Source organism: Vombatus ursinus, unplaced genomic scaffold (genome assembly GCF_900497805.2).
Source record: "Vombatus ursinus unplaced genomic scaffold, bare-nosed wombat genome assembly UNPS02010461.1, whole genome shotgun sequence".
Taxonomy (NCBI): Eukaryota; Metazoa; Chordata; class Mammalia; order Diprotodontia; family Vombatidae; genus Vombatus; species Vombatus ursinus.
This window is the reverse complement of record NW_020950239.1, coordinates 5,402,730-5,425,465: the sequence shown is the minus strand read 5'-3', so window position 1 is coordinate 5,425,465 and position 22,736 is coordinate 5,402,730. Positions and strand designations below refer to the sequence as shown.

At 40.9% G+C, this 22,736-nt stretch overlaps 1 protein-coding gene across 2 annotated transcripts in view; it reads right to left on the bottom strand.

The window, feature by feature from the left end:
- SLC4A4 (solute carrier family 4 member 4) overlaps positions 1-22,736 on the bottom strand; it is a 392,678-nt gene that overhangs the window by 299,805 nt on the left and 70,137 nt on the right. For both annotated transcript variants that reach the window (XM_027854521.1, XM_027854522.1), the window contains exon 3: positions 15,904-16,083. In XM_027854521.1, the coding sequence (XP_027710322.1) occupies positions 15,904-16,083 (180 nt within the window). The remainder of the gene's footprint in view (positions 1-15,903; positions 16,084-22,736) is intronic.

The following is a 22,736-nucleotide window of genomic DNA, read 5'->3' as shown; positions in this document are numbered from 1 at the left end:
GATGGATGGATGGATGGATGGATGGATGGATGGATGGATGGATGGATGGATGGATGGATGGATGGATGGATGGATGGATACAAACAAATGGAGGGATTGTGGTTCTCTTCCAGGAGGCTCTGCAATGTCTCAGAGCTTGACACAATGTCATCTGAAACAAGAACATTTGGAGGATGTCACCATTTCTAAGGGATTCTTCTTCAACTAGGACTCTGCACTGAATCTTCTCTATGATGGTGGCAAATACCTTTGTCAAGCAGAGGTCTCTCTGTTTTATGCCTCCCCTAGTATTTGTGATCAAAGGTTAGTCAAACAAGGCGATATCTGTAACATCTTCAAAGAATCTCATATAATTTGAAATATAGAGTCATTTCCAGTTGTGTCCAACTCTTTGTGACCCTTTTTGAGGGTTTTCTTGGCAAAGATCCTTGAGTGGTTTGCTATTTTCTTCTCCAGCTCATTTGACACATGAGGAAACTGAGTCAAAGAGGGTTAAATGACTTGATCAGGATCACACAGCTAGTGTCTGAGGCCAGATTTGAACTCAGGAAGATGAGTTTTTCAGACTTCAGGCCCAGCACTCTATCCACTGAATGACCAAGATGGGAAACACCATGTTAGAAATGAGGGTTTAAGGTTTGCTCTAACAATTATGTAATTTGGTGTTTTTTAAATAATCAATAAACAATAAACACAATGAGATCTTGTATTCACTACATCTTTCAGTCAATCATATATTACAATAATCTGCTATAAAGTACACACATGCATAATTAGGCCCTAAGATCAAAGATTTATAGGCTTAATGCTTGAACGAACCTCAACAGTTGAGGCCATTTTCCTCGTCATCGAGAAGAAGAAAATGAGGCCAAGAGAAGTCAAGTGGCTTGCCCAGTCTGACATTGCTAGTAACAACCTGAAATCAAACTTGAACCCACATCCCTCTGACTCCAAGCCCAGTACTCTCCGTTACATCATGCTACCCAGGAAAATCAAAAGGAGGAAGTTTATCTGGCTTTATCTTTTTTTAATGCCTTCATATAGGAATCTGGATGGTCCTCTGAGAATGACTTTTTTCCTACAAAACAAAATGTCTTTTCTACAAAATCCATGCAATTGCTTTCCTTCCCCTTAGTGAATTTCGAACATGAAGACCAACCTGGCTCACTAATGCCCATGTGGCCTATGGCAGAGACCCCGTTCAGACCAACTCAATTAATCTTGTGACTTGATGTATCAATATTCTAGTCTTTCCCGTCCTCCCTGCTACCCCAGGACAAAGGATCTTAGCATAAATTAGCCCTTGGAGAGCAACAAAATCCTCTGTGGAGGCCCAGACTCCAGACTCTATAAATAGAATAAGCATCAATTCTCCTGTCAAACACACACACACACACACACACACACACACACACACACCACTATATTGCCCTATAATCATAAAGTGGGTAAAATGACAATTATAAATAGTCAAGGAAGAAAAGAAAACATTATTTTAAAGAATCTTAAAATGCCATTTGGAAACATCATAAGGTGAATTAAAACACTCACATTTCCATTCAAAATTCAAGGTTTCTTAGATGGTTCATGTACTCACTTTAACAACTGGCTCAAAAGCCAGTTACAAGGAAGAAAGAACAGTTATTTGTATCACACAAAACACCACAATATTATGCCTGTACAGTACAACCAAAAACCAATCTCCCAACTTCTGGCATTTTCCCTGGCTGTCCCTCATGCCTAGAACGAACATTCTCTCTATCTCTGTGCTGGCTTCCCCGGCACCCCTTACATCCCAGAAAAAATTCTCATCTTCTTTAAAAATCAATTCCCAATCTACCTTAATTCTAGTGCTTTCATTCTGTGGCTTATCTCCAATTTATCCTGTATAGTTCTTGTTTGTACATAACTGTTAGCATGTTTTCTCCTTCATTAGACTACGAGCTCCTTGAAAATGGAGGCTGTGTTCTGTCTTTTTTTATATCCCAAGCACTTAGCACAGTGACTGATCAATTGACTCAATCTTCCAGATTGTAATCGTGGCTTAGGATAGCTGATTTTTCTCATTCAATAGCCCTTCTTTTCTTTCTTTTTTTTTCAGGCAATTGAGGTTAAGTGATTTGCCCAGGATCACACAGCTAGTAAGTGTCAAGTGTTTGGTCTGAGGTCGGATTTGAACTCAGGTCCTCCTGACTTCAGGGCTGGTGCTCTATCCACTGTGCCACCTAGCTACCCCCTCAATAGCCCTTTTTAACTAGAATGACTTTCTTTCAAGAGTGCACAGAAATTGTTAGGACAGTGGTACAGGCTTCCTACATACTCAGTAGGTGACCCAGGTGACACATGAAATGCTGGAATAGAAATAGAAGTCCACATCCAACTCGTGTCCTGCTTTCCACAAGCCTGCAGAAAATAAGACTGTCACTTAATGAGCAAATTGGCCAACAAGAGAAAAGAAAGCATAGCTGGCCATCAGGTGGTACTACATTGAAAACTGTTTTCCCCTACAGTTGTTTTCCACAACTTCCCCCCTGCCCCTCATTGCTCAGCATGGGGCTCTTGCCTACAATTTCTTAGAATGCCTAACAGGTGTGTTGGTCCCAATTCAATATTGATCTAGGGATACAGAAAAAAGAAAACAGAATATACTTTAAAATATTAAAACGTATGGAAATCTCAATAGGTCTCTAACCTCCATCCCTACTTGTGTAGCAAACTTCCCTCACTCGGTTGACCAGTCTTATTCATAGGACCCAGACCTCTTCCGTATCCCCACGATTTTATAAAAACATGATTACAACATTTTAAAAGAGAGGCGGCTGTGAACAGAGAGCTGCTCTTGAAGTCAGGATGACATGGGTTCAACCTGCCTCTGACTCATGATGGATGTGTGACCCTGGGAAAGTCACTTAACCTCTAAGTGCCTTAGACAATTCACTAAATTACAAAGTAGATGCCAATCCGCATTGATGGAGGGACTTTCCTCACCAGGAATTTCCTGCATCAATGAAATTGCAGATTCTGTTCAAAATCACAATAAAATTGTCTTTTTTAAAATACCGTAAAGGAACTATCTGGGTTAATCATCTCCCCCAATCTATTCCTAGCCATTAGATAATGGCAAAGAATAAAGGAAGGAATTGCATATTTGGAGCCCACCAGGATCGTTCTGCAAACAGTTGGCAAAAATGGAAAAAGTACTGGGAAGTTGGAATTGGTCTCTGGACCTTCTGGACCCAAGGAAGGCTGATGTTTGCTGGAAGCCACCAATACAGCACCCCAACATCTCTAACACACACACACACACACACACACACACGTTTCTCCTAAAGGTGTCTCCTATTGAACTCCCTAGGCCAAAACTTACCAAAAAGCGGTAGGGAGAGGAAAGAGTCCAATTGCCCACTGCAAAAAAAACGAAATCTCACCCAGTCTCCCAACCTCTTGCATGGCTTCATCTCTGCCCTGAACTCCTGTTCAGGCAGTTCCACTTTCGATTTCCTGTGGACTCCATTTCCCCTGTGACTCCCAGACCATTGTCAACTACTACTGAGCCATAAAAAGATGTCTGTTGTTGCTTAGGAGAACAAGCAGTCCATGTGTTTTCACTCTCGAGCACTGGGGTGGATAGTGAAGGGCACAGAGCTGATCAGTAAATCCAGAGAGGTGTTTAGTAAGGAGAGATACCCATCAGATGCCTTTGAGACCATGAGGACAAGTGCATTTCAAATGAGAGAAAGAGAATTTTACCCTGCGAAGTTTTCATTTCTTTGCAATTCACCATAAGGAGTGGGAGCATTTGCTTGCTTGTTTTGCTTTGTTTTTAAGACCAGGACTTCCTGGGCCGAAAGTATGGCAGCCACTCATGGGCCAATCCCATTGCCGATCAGTACAGAAACTTTGACCTGCTCCATTTCCAATCTGGGCAGGTTTGGAACAGGTATGTAGCCTTAGGTAGCTGGGTAAACCCCAACTCTCAAAGGCTCACCATCTTGGTATCAAACTTAATGGGGACGCCTCACCAGTTTTAACCCTGTTACTTCTCACAACTCCCAAGCTCACGTGATCAATTGACATCAGCCTCTCTGATCACAGAGATTATAGGCATAGGGGGAGGGTGGGATGGGGTCGGTGGGTGTGCTACCATGCCCAGCTAGATCAGGGGTTCTTAATCCGGGGAGTGGGGGTCTGTAAATTGGTTTTTTATTTTTTAATATTTTGATGATTCTATTTCAATATGATTGATTTCCTCTGTAATCCTGCAAATTTTATTTTATGCACTTAAAAGCATCATTCTGGGAAAGGGTCCGTAGGCTTCCCTAAACTGTCAAAGACTCTATAAAGCTCCTAGCTTCTTTCTTCTCTCGAAGAAGTTGCATTGGCCAGAATTCAGGAGCCAAGGCTGAACTTAAGGTCAAGAAACAGATAGAGGGACTACAGAAACTGACAGGCTTGAGTGAAGTGGGAGGGAGGTCAACATTCTGATAGGATATTCTTGTTACTATCAGGGTATGACAACTGGTGAAAATACAGAGGGCTTGAGGGAGAGGAAGATAGTGGCTGATTATAGATAGGATTAGAATGAAAACACTCCATGACAGAGCTTCTTGACCTTTTCTTTTGAGTCATGGACCCCCTTGGCAGGCTGGGAAACCTATGTATGCCTTCTCGGAATCATGTTTTAAATGTATAACACAAAATTCATAGGATTACAAAGGAAATCAATTACATTCAAACACAGTTATCAAAATATTTAAGAAAAACAAATAATAGACCCCAGATTAAGAACTCTTGCCATTATGGAAAGTTTCGTCTCTTAGGGCATCCAATTTTCTTGCTGGGGATATTGTTTCAATAGTAAGAAAATGGCCTATGTAGGGATCTGGCCTTCTTACTTATAATAATTCTCCTACGTACAAATATTCATAGACGATGACCTTGAAGGAAGACAAGGACTGCAATCATTCTCCCCAGAAAGGGAAAGTATAAAAAGTACAAATTCCTCCCCACCTCACCCCCCAAATCACACACACACACACACACACACACACACACACACACTTTTTTCCCCCAGGAATGACATATTTTCAAAGCTTAAAGAGAATGTACTTCTTGCTTACGTTGAAAGAAAAATAACCAGAGATAGAGTGTTTTCAAAAGGAAATGCTCCTACCCTATAATTTCACACACAAAAAAAGACTGAACTTGACACACAAAAGAAAAAAATTTCCCTCTACTCTTTCATGCACATTAACTTAATTTCTAGAAATCTCAGAGAAAAAAGAAATGGATAAAGAAAAATAAGAATAAACCTTGTTTTATTGTATATAAAAATATGTGCAATATATTCATACATAGTAAAGAAAAGAGTCTTAACTAAAGAGAAAGCAGTAGTACACTCACTTAGGTCATAAAAAATGCACTTGGATTGGAGGTATACTGGGAAAAGGAAAACTCTAATGATACAATCCCAAATATTCTTGGCACCAAGAAAGAGCTATATGGTTTGCTTTACCCAGACGCAATGAACAAAAGCAGCTGCCCATTTCCTGAATTCAACTAGATCACTGACTGGCATCCACTGTTCCAAGACCATAAAACGGCGCTCGTTAGCATATATCTACCAGTCCCGACAGGAGTCCAATGAGCTGAAAACATGAATAGAGGAGTATAAGTCTAACTGAAGGCAGGTTTATGGAGCAAGAGCTATACGCTCTTAAAAGTTTTAAATAAACAGTAATGCAGGATGATATTCACAAATATAGAGGTAGGCTCGTGTTCAAGATGGAGGCTGGGAGGGGAGAGGGGTAGAGAACTTGAACTAACATGCTGAAGAAGAGTATTGGACTTAAAGACACAAAGCTCTAGATTAAAATTCCACCACCAAGACTTGTAAGCCATGTGGCCATGAACAAGTCACTTAACCTCTCTGTGCTTCAGTTTCCTCGTCTGTAAAATGAAGATAATAATACCTGTGATACCTACTCATAGGGGTACTGTGATGCTCAAATAAAATAATGTATGTTAACACTTTGAAAACATTAAAGTACTATATGAATATCAATTAACCTCACATAGGTAGAGATGAAATGAAAATTTAATACAAGGGATCTTAATGTTTTTGTGTGATAGATCCTACTAGCGGCTCTTAACAGAAGAATCTATTTAAATGCAAAAAAAAAACAAAAACAAAAAACAAAACACACAGAATTGCAAAGGAAATGAATTCATAATATAATATAATTCTTAAAATATTTTTAAAAGCAAAACTGTGATAAAGTGATGTGTTCTTTATTAATTTATTAAATAACAATGCAGTCCATCTAAAATACAGATAAGCTAAAGTGAAATTTTAATTTTTAAAAGATATATCAGTATGAGGGCTATGGTTTGCTTAGCTTACATAAGGACATTCAGCTATGAGATGGGTGCTCTTTGACAAAGAAACACAAGGCATGTCATGCTGGATATCCAATCAATTTTGATTTTTTTTGGTTCAGTTGTTATGAATGTTGAATATCTTGATTCTCAAAGATGTTTTGTTACAAATGGAATTAAAGCTTCCATAAATTAAAGCAAGAATAGGTTTCTCTCAAGCAGCGATATACAGTAAGATTATACTCATACATGGCCCAGAAGCCTAATAACCACAGCAATGGTGAAGTTATGATAAGCATGAATGATATTTTGAGATATCTGCAACAATTATAACATGTTATAATGGAAAACATATTATATACAGTTATAATATATTATAACATAATATATTATGTAATAAAACCATAATACAAAAATATCTATGATTTTTATTGGTGACAAAGTTACAGGTATTGCTAATACTACTGTGATGTGTTGACTATATTCATAAACAAAGACAATGCTAAACTTCAGTTAGAGGTCAGTGAATTTTTCCCATTACAAACAGATCTAATTTTTTTTTCGCCTTCAAGTTTATGGACCCCCTTAAATCTATTCATGGACCTCAGGTTAAGCATCCATGATCCAGTCCAACCACCTCATTTTGCAGATGAGGAAAATGAGTCCCAGGAAGGTTAAATCCTTGCCCTAGATCACACAGAGGCAGCATTTGAACCCAGGTCCTATTATTAGTATTACTACTAGTTGTTGCTCTTCTCTCTCTAAACAGGTGACAAATCTTGGGAGAGTCTCTGTAGACAGAAGAAAGGCTAGCTAGCCTATAAATATTCCAGGAAACCCATTCTAGAGAAATAGCAGCATAGAGGCAAAAATTACCCAAAAAAGGAAGTTGACTTATCCCAAGCTACTCTGAGCCAGGACCATCTCCTCATCTACTTTCTGGGCAACTCATGGAGTACAGCAACCGCCAACTTGAAAAAAAGAAAAGTTTAACACCGAGTAGCAAAAAAGAATTATTTTTAAGAAAAACACAGTGTTCTTGTCCTATTGTCCACTCACTACATACAACCTCTTCATTCCACTGGCGTTCCTCCTGCTTGCCACTTCCCTCCTTTCTCATTGCCAATATTTCCACATGTTTTTTTAAAAAAAAAAAAAGAAAAAGAAAAAAAGCTCTTTTTGAATCACCACACATGGAGCTGGAAGGTTCTGACACCACTCTGGGAAGAGCTGGAGAGCAACAAATCCAATCCATTACCTAGTCCAACAGGCGGAAGGAGGTTGGACTCCTCCCTCAAATGAATGAGTCAAAAATATCTTTCCATTTTGAAGAAATGTGCATGCCTTGACAGAACAGATAAAAAGCAGTGCTACCCTAAGTTTGTGCCCACTTTCCCCTATGGATATACCATGTATTTTGGTGGGACAGCATCTCGCATTTATGGCCAGAATTTTATAAAAATAAAAATAATCATGAGAACACGGTAATAATCGGTAGCATTTATATAATGCTTTAAGGTTTGCTACGTTTCTTACATGTGTTATCTCACATGCTCCTGTTATGCTTTAATTAGTCTTGATTTGCCTTCTGTTTAGCCATTATTGTAAAATAACTAGAGGATTTGGTGCCTGTCATTATCTAAATTCAGACAACTTCTATTATTCCGTGCTTCTATGTGATTCCTTGAGATGTTTGGGTGCAAGAACAGGAGGCAATATCCCTTAGCAATAAAATCTCTCTAGTGACAAAAAGAAAGTGATAGAATTACCTTACACGTTCTTTGACACCAAATATCTATCGATTCCCCAAGTACAACATAACATGTATGTAATATAGATGCAAATATAATAGTATGCATACATTCTCAGTGCACAGATATACATACATATACACACACATATATTTGAGATAGCACCATATGACAGACACATATTCAAATTTAAGGTTCACTGGAAAGAATGAGAGTGAAGGAATATGCTTTGGCCAGAGCCAGTCATGGAGCAAACAGCTGGTAAGTAAAAGTCCCGACCACCTCCCTGTTCTCTTCTGCGCACTCTTGCTATTTTGGATCTGGGTGCCTTCCAACAGAACTAGTAAACCATGATAGATGGCATCAATCTATACAGTAGGTCAGGGTTTTTATTTTTCCCTAGTGAATCACCCTTCTCCCCCTCATTTCTAGAGCCTTCAAGGTCTTAAAACATTCCTCTATCAGTGTTACACATAGACATTGCTATGCATAACACACCCCTAGCCTTTAGCCAACATTGCATAATCATTTTCAGCTTCTCTCCAAATGTTCCAATGAAAAGTGTATGTTTCATTTTCCTGTCCTTTCTGCGCATCGAAGTCTTAATCACGCTCTTTCCAATCAACCTCCCCCTCCATCTCAGTGAACCGTATCTGAACCCTGTCCAATCTGCTCTTAATGTAGTAGCTTCTCTAGCCTCCTATGCCACCTGCTCTGTTCCAACTGTCAGAATATAAAAGGCACAAATTACTGTTTCACGCCCCCTTTTAAATTAACTCCGTAAAATTACTTTTTAAGACCCTCAAGCTTTTTAGTCTAATTTTGTCTGTCATCACTTGTGATTACTGAATCCAGTCTTCATCTGTCCCACCCATAATGTAATTTGCTACAAGCTCCTTACTTCTCCTGGTACAGGGGAAAAAAAGGGCTAAGAATGTAGGAATCTTTGCCAACATGAAATGCCCCAAATGTATGAGTTTGGTCAGGAGCTGACCTCCCTAAATTGGAGCAGGTTTCTGATGATTCTTTCTGCCGCTGCACCAAGCGGTGATGCCTCCTTTCAGCTAGAGGGCTACACACGGCCAAAGTTTCTCCAAGGCAAGAGAAAACGTATGCAAGCACACACACACACGCACACGCACACGTACACACGCACACGCACACACACACGCAAGCACACACGCACACATGCACACACATGCGCACACACGCACACACACATCCACTTAGTCACTTGAATGGGTGGAATGTCAACAAAGGCACCAAAATTCTAAATAAAACATCAGGGCCGATTTCATCTACCGTATCCTGCCCACTGGTTCTCCCCTTGCCCTATGTCCATCGAACCCCAACAACCATGATCTCCTCTAATCGCTATCATTTAGGACTGATTCCTGACTCTGTCTCTCTCCCTTGCTACTTCTCCCAGCTCTCTTATTCCCATCCATGTCTACCCAGTCGAAATCCTCCTCTACTCAGCCCTTGCGCGGGCCTATTGATCTGTTATTAGCAAACTCAATTTCATCGTGAATTCCTCCTCCTCTTATGAGTTGGGTTTTCCACTGATATCACCATGTAGGTCATGATTCTCTCCAGTACTCACTCCTCCTTGCCCCTCCTCATCCTTTCCATTCTTAATTGCTTCCCTGAGCTCCAGGCCCACGTTCCCGACTGCCTGATAGACCTCTCCATTTGAATGTCCTATTGGCATTTCAAATTCAACATCTCTAAAACTACACTCAAGCTTCTAGACTTGGCCCTCCTCCCAATGTCCCTATTTCTGTTGATGACATCAACATATTCCTAGTTACCCAGGCCTAACTATCAATTTCACCCTGCCATTGGATATGACAATTGAAGGTTCACTGGTAACTGTGATAGAAGGAGTATTAGTAGTGAGATATTAGGCACTCACAGGATCAGGAAATGTAGTCAGTATGGTGGTGCAGTGGGTAGAACACTCGACCTGCAGTCAGGAAGGCCTGACTTCAAATCCTACATCAGACACTTAATAGCTGTGTGGCCCTGGGCAAGTCACTTAATTCTGCCTCAGTTTCTTATAATAATAGCACCTACCTCCCATGGTTGTTATGAGAATAAAATGAGGTAATATTTGTAAACTACTATATGAACTTTAAACCACTATATAAATACAAGATCTTCCCTGCTCCCCATGGCTACTTACAAACTTGTGCTCTGCCACCATCATTCATAGTCTTGTCTTCAAAGTCTTTCATAGTCTTGCCTTATTATCATATTTCCCTGGCTGCAACCCTTTTGCATCTTTCTAGCACTTAGAACAGTGCCTGGCACATAGCAGGTACTTAATAAATGTTTATGGAATGACTGATTGATTGCTATCATCAACCAACCTCTTTAATCACTTTCTCACATGCCTTGATGTTTTTGGCATCTGGATCATGGTCTTCCATGATCTTCACTCCGAACCCTATTCTCGTCCTTAGAGATTAAAACTATATTCATGGCCCCTTGGCCTTCATACCCAAGATGTCAATCTTCCCTCCCCTTCAGCATCCCAGAGGAATGGATACATCTTATATGGGCATTCCTTATATGGACACACTTTATAAGGACACACCTTATATGGACACGCCTTATATGGATAGGCCCTACCATCCACAACTTTTCCATCTCTGAGAAATTTAATTGTATTTTGTTTCTCTTTGCTCGCTCTTCCTATCTCTGCCACTACCTCATGCTTCACTTTTCCCTGCTGTGTATCCTACTCATAAACTCTACTCTCTTCACCCTTCTTTACTCTCCCATTCCATCAAAGATTTAGAGCTGAAAGGGATGTTGGAAGTCATCTAGTTCAACCTCCTCCTCTTACAGATAAGGAAACTGAGTCACAAAGAAATGATGTGACTTGCACAGGATCACATCGGTAGCAAATGTCTGAGGCAGGTTTTGAACCCAAGATTTCCTGATTCCAAGTCCTCTACATTTTCTAACCGATACACCATGATATCTTTCGTTCCAACTCTGACTTCACTTCTCTTTCTTCAGTATTGGCTCTATAGTTAGCCATTTCATCAACGCACCATCACCTGCCTTTAAATCTGCTGCCTTCTTGTCCTTCTATTGTCCCTGCCCTCACCGTAGTGGCCTTAGGAAATCCTCTCCAACCTTTCACCCAAGCAACCAGATGCTAAATGAGACCACACTGAGTGTGTCCTGCTTTCCAACCTCATACAAATCCATGCTATCCAATCTCAGCGGGATTTGATAATCCCATTGTTGATTTCATTGACTCCTCCTTCAGTGGAGTGGCTGGTCCAAGCCTCCTGCCATCTCAACATCCCAATTTCACCACCATCTTTCTTGTCTCTCAGCAGATGACCTTGTTACCTACTTATGATTAAATGTTACCTACTAAATGATTAAAGTCATCTGTCATGATCCCTTTGTTCTCTCATCCTCCAGGGAATATGTTTAGATATTCACCAATCTTCCTCTTTGCTCTAATTTTAGAAATGAAGACCCTGCTCCTCAAAAAGGCATAATCTTTCCACTCGAGCCCTCAATCCCATATCCCTTCTTGTCTCCTTGGGGAGATTACACTGAAGATAATTTCTTCTCTCTCCCAAATGCAGTATCTCCCTCTCTTCTGACTCCTTCTTGACTACCTACAAACGTTCTTAGATCTCCTCTTTCCTAAAAACAATTTCCTTGACCCTGACATTCCCTGAAGGTATCAGTCCTTACTACTGCTAAAATGCTAGAAAGCAGTGTGAGTACTCAATTGCCTCTACTTTCCTCACTACCCACTCATTTATCAACCCTATGCAGTCTAGGCTTCCAACCTAATCATACTATAACACTGTTCTTATGAAAGTTGCCAGCCTTCTTAATTGTTAGATACCATTAATGGCCTTCTCTCAGAGCTTAGTATCTTGGACCTTGCTGCGTCTTCTGGCACTGCTATCCCCCATTCCTTCTGGATTAATTGATGGATGAATGGATGGATGGATTCACCTTATTCTCCCACACGGAAGTATGGGTAACCTCCAAAGCACAGCCCTTAGCCTTTTTCCCTTCTCTTTCTATCCTCTCTCCCCCAGCAATGTCATCTACTCCCATGGATCCACTAATTATTCTTGGCAGACAATTTCCAATTTTTTATACCCAGCTCTAATTTCTCCCCTGAGCTTTAGGCCTGCATTCCCAACTGCCCGATGGACTTCTCCATTTCAATGTCCTACTGGCACCCTCAAACTCAACGTGTCTGAAACTGAGCTCACTCTTTCAACATGCCCCTCCTCCTAATGTCCCTATTTCTGTTTATGACACCAACATACTCCTAGTTACCAAGGCCTAAATATTAATTTTATCCTCAACTCTTCTCTTACCCCTCATATCCAATTACTTGCTAAGTCCTCTTCTTAATGCTACCTCTATATCTCACAACTGTCCTCTCCTCTGTACATACAGCACCACCAGGAAAGAAGCTATTATGATAGCCAGGTGAAAAGTGAAAGGTCTTGAACTATATATGTGTGTATGTGTGTGGGTGTGCACGCGTGCATGCATGCACACACACATATATAAATACATATACATACACATATATATAACAAACAACAAACATCAATAAACACGAACATTTCCATATACAAAGAACAGAGATTGTACCTGAAACTATGACTCTATTATAACAGCTTTTTAAAAAGTAACATAGTATTATACACAGTAATAATAACTATACACTAGTTACGACGCAGACCTGCTTGCCTGTAATTACTTCTGAAATTCTTTCTGCTGTCTTCCATGCATTTTTAAAATCGTTTCCATGATGCTTTTTTCTTTTTCTTTTTTTTCCACATCTACTACTTCTATCCACACACTATCCCCTCATGCCTACACACACACATGCACACAAACACACATGCACACACTCATGTGAACACACAAACACACAATAAAAGCTCTCCCTTGTAACAAAACAGAACAATCAAAGAAAACAATTCATGTATTGGCAGTGTCTTAAAATATCCACCTTATTCTAGATCTCTTGTGAGTATTATCTCTCTGTTAAAAAGTAGGAAGCATGCTTCTTTTCATACCCTGATTGCTCATTGCTTTCACTAGAGTTCCTATGCCTTTCAAAGTTGTTTTCCTCTGCATGATTACAGTCATGACCTCAATTATTCTCCCATTTCTATATCAATTCATTCAAGTCTTCCAAGTTTCTCTGAATATATTCCTTTTCTCACTTTTTGTAATACTGTCCTCATCCTTCTTCCCTTCTTGGGTGGTTGTTGAGAGAAACTGGGGTTCAGGCCCTCACTGACCATAGTTTCTTGATTGGTCTGGTCTGTCCACCTCCAGTATTTCCTACATCAAGGTGTGAGATAGATATAGATAGATATATACACACATACGTATAGAGAGACATAGGTGTATTTATGCATACATATATGGATACATACCCATATGTATATCTATGTATACATACATGTGTTTTAATGTAGATATACATGTGTTAATGTATAAATACATGCATTATGTGTGTCCATGTGGCATATATATGTGTGGATATATGTGTGTGTTTTGTTGATATATAAATATGTGCATATATATATGTGTGTGTGTGTGTGTGTGTGTGTATGTGTGTGTGTGTATGAAATATGGTCCCATGAGAGAAACAGTAACAAGGATGGCAATGGAAGCCAAGGTAGTTTGTCTCTGTGATAGAAGCAATCCAGCACAGGATCCAAACGAAAATTTTTAAGCTCTTTTGACAGTGAAATTCTTCCAATGGCCCCTGTTTTCAGTAGACATTGTGTAGATGGCATCAAGCCCTGGAAAACTGCCAAGTCTCCAAAGTGATCAGAGGGTCATGCATTGACACCTAAAAGGAAGGAACTTGACAGGGCAGCTAATCTATCCCCTCTTCTTCAGATGAGGAAAACCAAGAGGCTGACACGCCCAAAATCACACAGGTGTTAAGTATCAGAGCCAGGATTCAAAGCTAGGGACTTTTATTCCCAGTGGTTTCTCTGCTATTCCAAACATAATCCTTCAAAAGCATTTGGCTTTACAATCCACACAGGAAAAACCAAGTGGATGAAGGTTCATTATCCCTGACTTCAGAGAACTGATAATGAAGCATGCCTGTCCCCTCAAATAGAGAGGTCATGGACAATAAGATACACAGTAAGTAAGGCATAGCCAATCTATTAATGTATTTGCTTAACTGAACTTCTTTGTTATAAGGCTGCATTCTTTGCAGCAGGAAGAATCACTGAGAAGTGACAAGGAGATATTTAATCAAGCATTGATAAAACATTTATTTTTTAAAATGCCTAATGTCCAGACTCTGGCATGCAGCTGGATAGAATACCCATAGGGCTGGCACCGGTATCTCTAACCTAGCAAGATACTGCAAATTCACACCGAACTTGGCCCAGAATTGAAGCACAGGGTGGATTTGCTTTGTGGAAACTGCAAATTGCTTTTAATAGCCCTAAACTTCTCTCTGAGACAAAGGCCCATCTTTCTAACATTAACATTGCTTCACTGATGTTATGTGTGAGTTGTAGAATTATGACCATCTCCAAAGAATTAAAGTTTTCCAAAGGCAATGGTGAGCATGAGCATGAAAAGCATGGGAAGTACGCATCAGCATGTTATCAACAAATGATTGCTCAAGAGAAACAGTACAAAAATATTATCAAAGAAATGGATGAGTGACCAGAAAAATGGACGAGCAGAAAAGGAAATCACTCTGATCACTAACACCTACGCAACATAGATGAAGACCCTTAGCACCTTTGGTGGACGCTTGAGGAGGATTTACAGACATGAATAGGAGTCACCTAGGATGAGATTAGGTGCAGTGGATGGCCCACTGGGTCTAGCATCAGGAAGACTCGAGTTAAAATCTGACCTCAGATACTTACTAGCTGAGTGACCCTGGGCAAGTCACTTAGCCCTGTTTGCCTCCGTTTCCTCACCTGTAAAATGAGCTGGAGAAGATGGTAAACCACTCCAGTATCTTTGCCAAGAAAACCCCAACTGGGGCCATGGAGAGTCAGACATGACTGAAACCAATGCACAACAATAAAAGAATAAATGAATCAGTGATTATGTGCATCACTGAAGGGGATTCCATCATCAAAGAGATTACAAAAACATGGAAGTGTCAAACTGTTGAACTGAAAGGACCCCAGAGATATTCTGTGTCATTCCCTTCTCTCCTCCTTGCTAGCCAACCATCATGGAACACACAAGTCTAAAACAGCAGTTCCAACAAAAGGACCCAAAGCCTAGATCCCTGGAATTACCTACACCTCCCACCCAAATCAGGTTCTCCTCAGCCTGGTACTACTCCATTTTTAAGCCACATCCATTTGCAGGACTAGCAGGGCCTGCTGGCCCAAGACACAAAGGTTCCTAAGTGAAAAGTAGTCAGAAGAACCTTCAAATCTTCCTGGTTATTTCCCATTAAAAGTTTGCCCTTAAACACCTAGGTCTAACAATCTGGTCTGCCCCACTCCTAATTGAGGATGGAATTTTGAAAAGGCCATAATACCAAAATTTGGGTAGGAGACCCTCTGTTCCATCTGCATTCTCTTACCCAATAAATTCCTAAAGCAGCACATTAGTAATTCGAAGCACTCCTCTCTTCTAGCAGGCCGGGAGAATCTAACTTTAGGAAGTCAATCACCAGCCTCTTCAAGATTCTGCGGCTGCCTTTCCAAAGGATCAAGAGAGGGCTGGAGAAAGAGGCCAGGCCCCCAGAAGTACTCACTGAGTGGTTTGAGGATGCTACTGCTTGACTCGTCAGCATTCTCCACATCAGATTTGTCAGAATAGTTCTCTGAGTTTCTTTCCTTCTCTCTCTTTTCCCTGTGGCCCGTCTTCCTCTTGTGGCGGCGCCGCCTTCGATAGCTCTTCGGCACGTGAACCCCAATGTAGATGGTGTGGTGACCTAAGAGAGGCAAACAGATTGCTGGTCATTCCAGATTCTCTTCCTTGTCTTATTCATACATCACACATCACACGACAAAAATGTCTGAGCAGTAGAGCGCTGTCACCCTCCTGGATTTGACCACCAACTGCAGTCTGAAGGTAGAAATAATTTTCTTAACAGGATTCAGTCGACCACAGTTTAATTAAAAAAAAAAAAACAATACAGGTGCCTTAAATGGCTAGTTAACTCCCAAGTTCTAGGCCTTTAGGGTTTGGGGTTTGGGGAAGTCCAACACAACTAAAATAATTCAACAACAACAAAGGAACTCTTTGGTTCAGCTCTTGATATGGCCAGAATTCAATTTCATTAATATATAACATTAATAAAATTAATTAATAGAAATAATTATTATTTAATATTCATATAATATCTAAACTACTTAATTTTTTAAAATTCTTTTTGCTATTGTGGCTTTGCTAAATGAAATTTCTGCTTCCAAACTATTCAAAGTACCATAGCATCCAAAAGGATGTGATATTTAGAGATTTCTACACCAGGATGACAGCCAATATTTGTCAGAAGTAGGACCTGAACCCAGGCCTTCTTGACCCTAAGGTCAGCATAACCACAATGCAATACCTCTCCTCCCTGCTGCATTAATCAAAATAAACCACCCAGGTCAAAATTGTTTTGTAGAAAAGACCATGAGCAGTAGGGCTGTGAAATCCTTTCTCTGGACTAAAGGAGCTACAGAATTGACAAGTGATTTTTTTTTTTCATAACATATGACAAGACAAAAAAGGAAGCCAATGTTCTGGACTTTGTTTCAAGAGGGCAAAACTTTTCATCCTCTTTGATGAACTAGTCATCCTGTATGTGGGAACCACCCATGTCAGAAGTAACATAAATAATACATATCAACAACAATAATAAGATTTCATTTTTCTCACCTATGGTTTTCACTTTAAGTTTCCATAATAACAATGCCTTGACAACAATTTCCCAATGTTAGAGGCATTATCACAAAACTACAACATACCTCTAATATCAAATATAAGGTCCACTCTTGGGCATTTAAAGCTCTTCACCACCTGACCCCTTCCTACCCGCTAGTTTTCTACTTTATGCCTTTCTGCACACCATACAATCCAGGTGCACTGGCCTACACCCTTTCATCCGACGCTCAATCTCCCACCTCCATGACTTTGCACTGGCATCATGCCAGAAACACTCTCCCTCCTCACTTCTGCCTCTCATTTAACTTCAAGACTCAGACCAAATCACACTTTCCACAGGAGGCCTTTCCCAATCCTTCCAGCTATTAAAGCCTTCCCTTCTACGGTTCCCTTCCATCTACCCTGTAGGTAGCTTGCACACATCTTTTAATTTCTATGTTGTCTCTCCCATTAGAAGGTAAATTCCTCGAGGGAAGGGGCTGTTTTTGCTTATACTTTGTTTCTCCAACACTCAGCCTAGTGCCTGGCTCATAGTAAGGATTTAACAAATGCTTATGGACTGACTGATATATAGGCCATATTTCTTTTAAATTGCAGTGAATTATTTTTCCCAGTAACTTATCAGACACTTATGAAAACATTGTAATTCAGAGGGCTGTTGCCTCTACTTGGCAGAGATTAAAAGGAATTTTATCCTCCTTCGAGAAAGAGGCTTCAATTGAGACGAGCATAATCCAGGAGTCTATCTATATTAATCTTCAAGAGAAATGTAGGCCCGGCTGGCCATTCAAAGAAGTCAAACCACTTTCTCTTCCCTCCTCCCTCTTCCCTCCCCTCCAACTTAGAGCCACAGGGGAATACTCCCTGTTGCATTTCATGTGAGATTTATCAAACCGAACCATGAGCGAACAAATGGTTCTCATGGGAAAGGTGAATTTTACTAGGAAGTAGGAAACGTCTCAGAAACAACATGAATTAAAAAAACAGTGTCAATTGTTTCCTCTTCACAAGTCTAGGAGGTGAGTCCAGCAGCTTTATCTCGAAAGTCACAAGGATGGAAGCTGCCAACTGGTTCCTTCGAGTAAATCAAAAGAAGGTGGGTGCTAATTTGGTTCCCTTCCTTTAAAAGGATTGTATAAGAATAAGAATAATAAGTAAGAAGTTAGCTTTGGTAATGTAAAAAAAAAACCATATATATATACATATATATATATATATATATATGTTTTAGATTCAAGGGATTTGGGTTCATCTCTGATCTCTACCTGTGTGACCCTGGGCAAATCACTTAGCTCTCTGTGCCCCAGTTTCCTCATCTGTAAAATGAGGGAGTACAACTAGATGACCTTTGAGGTCCCTGTTGTTAAGTTGTTTCTGACTCTTTGTGACCCCTTTGGGGGTTTTCTTGGCAAAGACATTGGAGTAGTTTGCTGTTTCCTTCTCCAGCTCATTTTACAGATGAGGAAACTGAGGCAAACAAGTTTAAGTGACTTGTTCAGGATCACACATCTGGTAAGTGTCTGAGGCCGGATTTGAACTCACAAAGATGAGTCTTCCTGACTCCAGGCCTGGTGCTCTGTGAACTATGGCGCCACCTAGCTACCCCTTCTGAGGGCCCTACCAGTTGTAAATCTATGATCCTATGATGCTATAGTTTTGTAATGATTTCAAAGTAAACTCCTCACACCCATCCTGTACAAGCCACTTAACCCAATTTGCCTCAATTTCCTCATCTGTAAAATGAGCTGGAGAAGGAAATGGCAAACCACTCCAGTTATCTCTGCCAAGAAAACCCCAAATGGACTCACGAAGAAGTGGACACGACTGAAAAACTACTGAACAACAACACTCCTCTCAGTTAACTAATGGCATTAAACCCATTTCACAGATAGGCAAACTGGAGCACAGAATATATTGCCTGTCAACAGCCACGTGACTCAGAAATTCCAGAACCAGGATTTAGATCCAGATACTCTATTTCCAAGTTCAGTCCCCTTTACACCATATCCTATTAAGGAATTCATTTAAAAAGTGGAAAAAGAAAACAAATCTTGCAACATTAAGCATTTTCTCAACAGAACATCATGGCAAATTGCCAATACTAACATTAAGCACACACAAATTAGTTTTATCATGACTTCAAACCTCTGAGTGCATTTGGCCAACTTTTTAAAACTACTGGGATCTACTGGTGGGCAATTCTTCTAACTCTCTAGTATTAATGATAGTTATTGAATAAATCCCATGCCTGCAGTGAGTCAAACCAAGCAGTGGGGAAAGTACTTTCTAAAGAGAGGTCCTAAGATGTAGGAAAAGCTTTCCTGATCTGGATTCAAAGGAAATGGATTCAAATTCTAACTCTGCTTCTTACAATGCCACCTTTGTGTTCTTACTTCTGGGATCTGTTTCTATTGGAGTTTTACAGCACTGTTCTACCATCCCCTTCTGGAGTCTGACCCCTTCAGTCCTTGTCTCTCTCTTCCTGATTTTCAGCCTCCCCTCATCCACTTATCCAACCTCCTTCTCTACTGCTTATAGACACGCCCAAATTGTCAGCCCTCTCACAACTTACAGTCTTAGTGAATTGAGGCACTAAGAAGTTCAGTGAATTTCCCAAGGTCCCCCAGTCAATATGAGTCAGAGGCAGAAAACGAACCCGAGTCTTCCTAACTCTGAGACCAGCTCTCTAGCCACTAGACCACACTGTTTCTTATAAGACTACTACCTGAATGGTGAAATGGAATCCCCATGGAGTATACTGCAGCCATTCTCCAAGAATGGCCATAGCTGAAGCACATGGCATGAGTTGAATAATTAAAAACCGAAGATCAATCAATTAATACTTACAAAGTGCCCCCTCTGCACCAGGCACTGTGCTAAGCACTTGAGATACAAAAAGAGGCAAAAAACCATCGCTGCCCTCAAGGAGCTTACAACCCAAAGGGGGAGACCACTTGAAAACTCATACACAGGATAAATAGGAAATAGTGAACAGAGGAAAGGCACTAGAATTAAGAGTAGTTAGGGAAGGCTTCCTGTAGAAGGTGGGATTTTAGGTGAGAGGCCAATAGAGATGAGGAGGGAGAACACTGCAGATATGGGGGAGAAGTGAAGACTTCTTTTTTATCTTTCACTTTTCTTCAAAGATGGATGGGGACAGTGGAGGGGGGCTGGCAACACCCTCTCTGACTCTTCCCTTGCTGTTCAGCTGTTCAAGATTTTGCAAGACAGATGTCATCTCAGGACAGTGACTTCTGCTCCAAACTCAATTACTTCTTTTCCTAATACAGGCAGTAGAGTTCATGGTGACCTCCCTCCTAGGGACCAGTGTGAGGAAGGTCCACTGCCCACAAGCTAATTCTTAAGGACAATATCTGGCAAATATCAAACAGTGCTTACATAACCAAAATACCTAGACTAATGGAAAGTAACCTGAAAGGTGGCAGCTCAACTCTCCCAAATTCTAGCCACTTCCCTAAGAGCAGGAGAAGCAACCTACCTTTTCATTACCAGTGGAAAGGTCCTATTTTTGACGAGAATACAAGAGTCAGAGGGCGTTGAGATCCATGTATGAGAATACATGGATCTCAACATGCATAGAACAGCCTTCTGCCACTTTTGCCATTCTCCCACTCACTACGATGAGAATAAAGGAAGTGAGCACTGCAGCTGAGAAGACATTTTTACCCAGAGTCCCCCAGTGTCCGTGACATTAGTCTTGAGTGAACTTCCAAAAATGGAGAAAGCCCATGCAGTGCAAGTGAGTAAAGGAGGAAGGCATGGAAACCATGGTGGAGAGGCTGGGGGTCTAGGCAGGGTTGAGCCTCCATCCCAGACTAACTCCCTCTAAGTCACCCCTGGTGGTTAGATGTGGGCGCTTGTTGGGGACTTTTGAATATTTTTCCTCTTTTTTTGTTTCCCTGTCTCTGAGATACTAAAATTTGCTCTTTCTCCTTTTCTAATTTGAACAGAATATTAACCCAGTTTAGTTTGCATCATTTTCTTTTGAAATAATTCCCACCTTCTTTTTTTGCTCTTTTATATTTTCACACACACACACACACACACACACACACACCTTTTCCAAAAACATTTTTACTTTATCCACTGAAATTCTTTTTTATATTCTTAATCCAAAGAAAATTCTGTTTTCAATTTTGATTTGGGTTTGGGTTTGTTTTAGTCTCCCACATCTAACCACCCAGGGGAGATTGCCAAGGCTGGAGCCAACCAGCTCCAAGCACCGGCAGCCTAGCTATTGATGATACATCCAGCACCATCCAGCTCTCTGGTTCATATCCATGGCACAGAAATGAAGTCATCGCCCATCCCCCTTGAGCTAGGCCATTCTTCCAAGCGACGTCATAGGAAGCAACCATAGGAAGCCCACGGATTCCAGGATGTGACTCTCTAGGTTCTAAGGGGAGAGTCAAGCAAGAGGGTGAATGACGTTCATATTCTCTTTTGTCTTTTGACCCCATCACCAGCTCTCCAGCTTTGGCTGATGGGCAAAAATTCCACCAGTGCCTTTAGCTCCCAGGCAATCTCCAGCTTCCTCCGTTTCCTCCCAGTCTCAACCCACTGCCAGCTTTAGCCGCCCCAGTTTGGGCTGGTGGCCACCAAATTTCATATCACAACAAATTTATAAAACAATGAAACAGCAATTAGAAAGAGTTGGTTCGAAATCCTGACTGACTAAGGCTACAAGCTGATAGGGACCAAAAAAGGCCCTTTATTCATTCTTCTCCTCTGCAGGAGGGAGGGAGATCAGGAAGGAAATGTTTGGACAGTTAACAGAGGGCCCCTGCCAGTCACAGAGGCGGGGACCCAGCATGGACGGTTTACCAGCCTACTCCACAATCTCTGGCCTCCACTGGCTCCCAGTCTTTTTCTGGCACTTACAGCTCTCAGTTCTATGACTTCCCACATCAGTGCAGAGGAATGGCCCCTGCCATTTACTCAGTTCCCTGTTCAGACAGGCTAGAATGTGGTCCCAGCCTAGCTCTCCAGCATGGCTGCTCTACATTTCTCTTTATGTCACCACCCCACCTGGCCTCTCTCTTTTTCAGAACATTGCCCAAATTCAAAGTTTGGGATATTAGCTCCAAGAGTCACTTTCTAAATATTATTTTCCCATGGTAACATCTTTGAGAATGGCTATGGTTATATTCCACTAACACATCCTGGTAGATACAGCTCGAGCCTCAAAGTTAGGATGCCCTGGGTTCAAATTCCATCTCTGACACATACTGGTTATGTAACTGTGGGCCAGTCCCTTACATTTTTTTCCAGTGAGGCAATCGAGGTTAAGTGACTTGCCCACGGTCACACAGCTAGTAAGTGTCAAGTGTCTGAGGTCGGATTTGAAAGTCCCTTACCTTCTAAGCATCTCTCTGAAACTACAAGTTGCAGAGAAATTCTAGTTCAACATTGATAGTGAGAATTTCCTCATTGGGAGCTCCCTATGCCAGTGAAATCACAACTCTGTAAATACCTTCACATAGCTCAGCTATATGGAGAAGGTTTATGGCTCTTTTGCAAATTTATAACTCACAAAATGATGACAAACCAGCAGGAAATGAATTAGATCATAGGCATATACTGTTATCTTACACATAAAATAACAGTGATAAAGAGATAAACAACAGATGGGCTTTCAGAAACAGGAGGGTACAGGACAATATCAGAAGCGAGGTTAGCACCCACTTAGCTTAT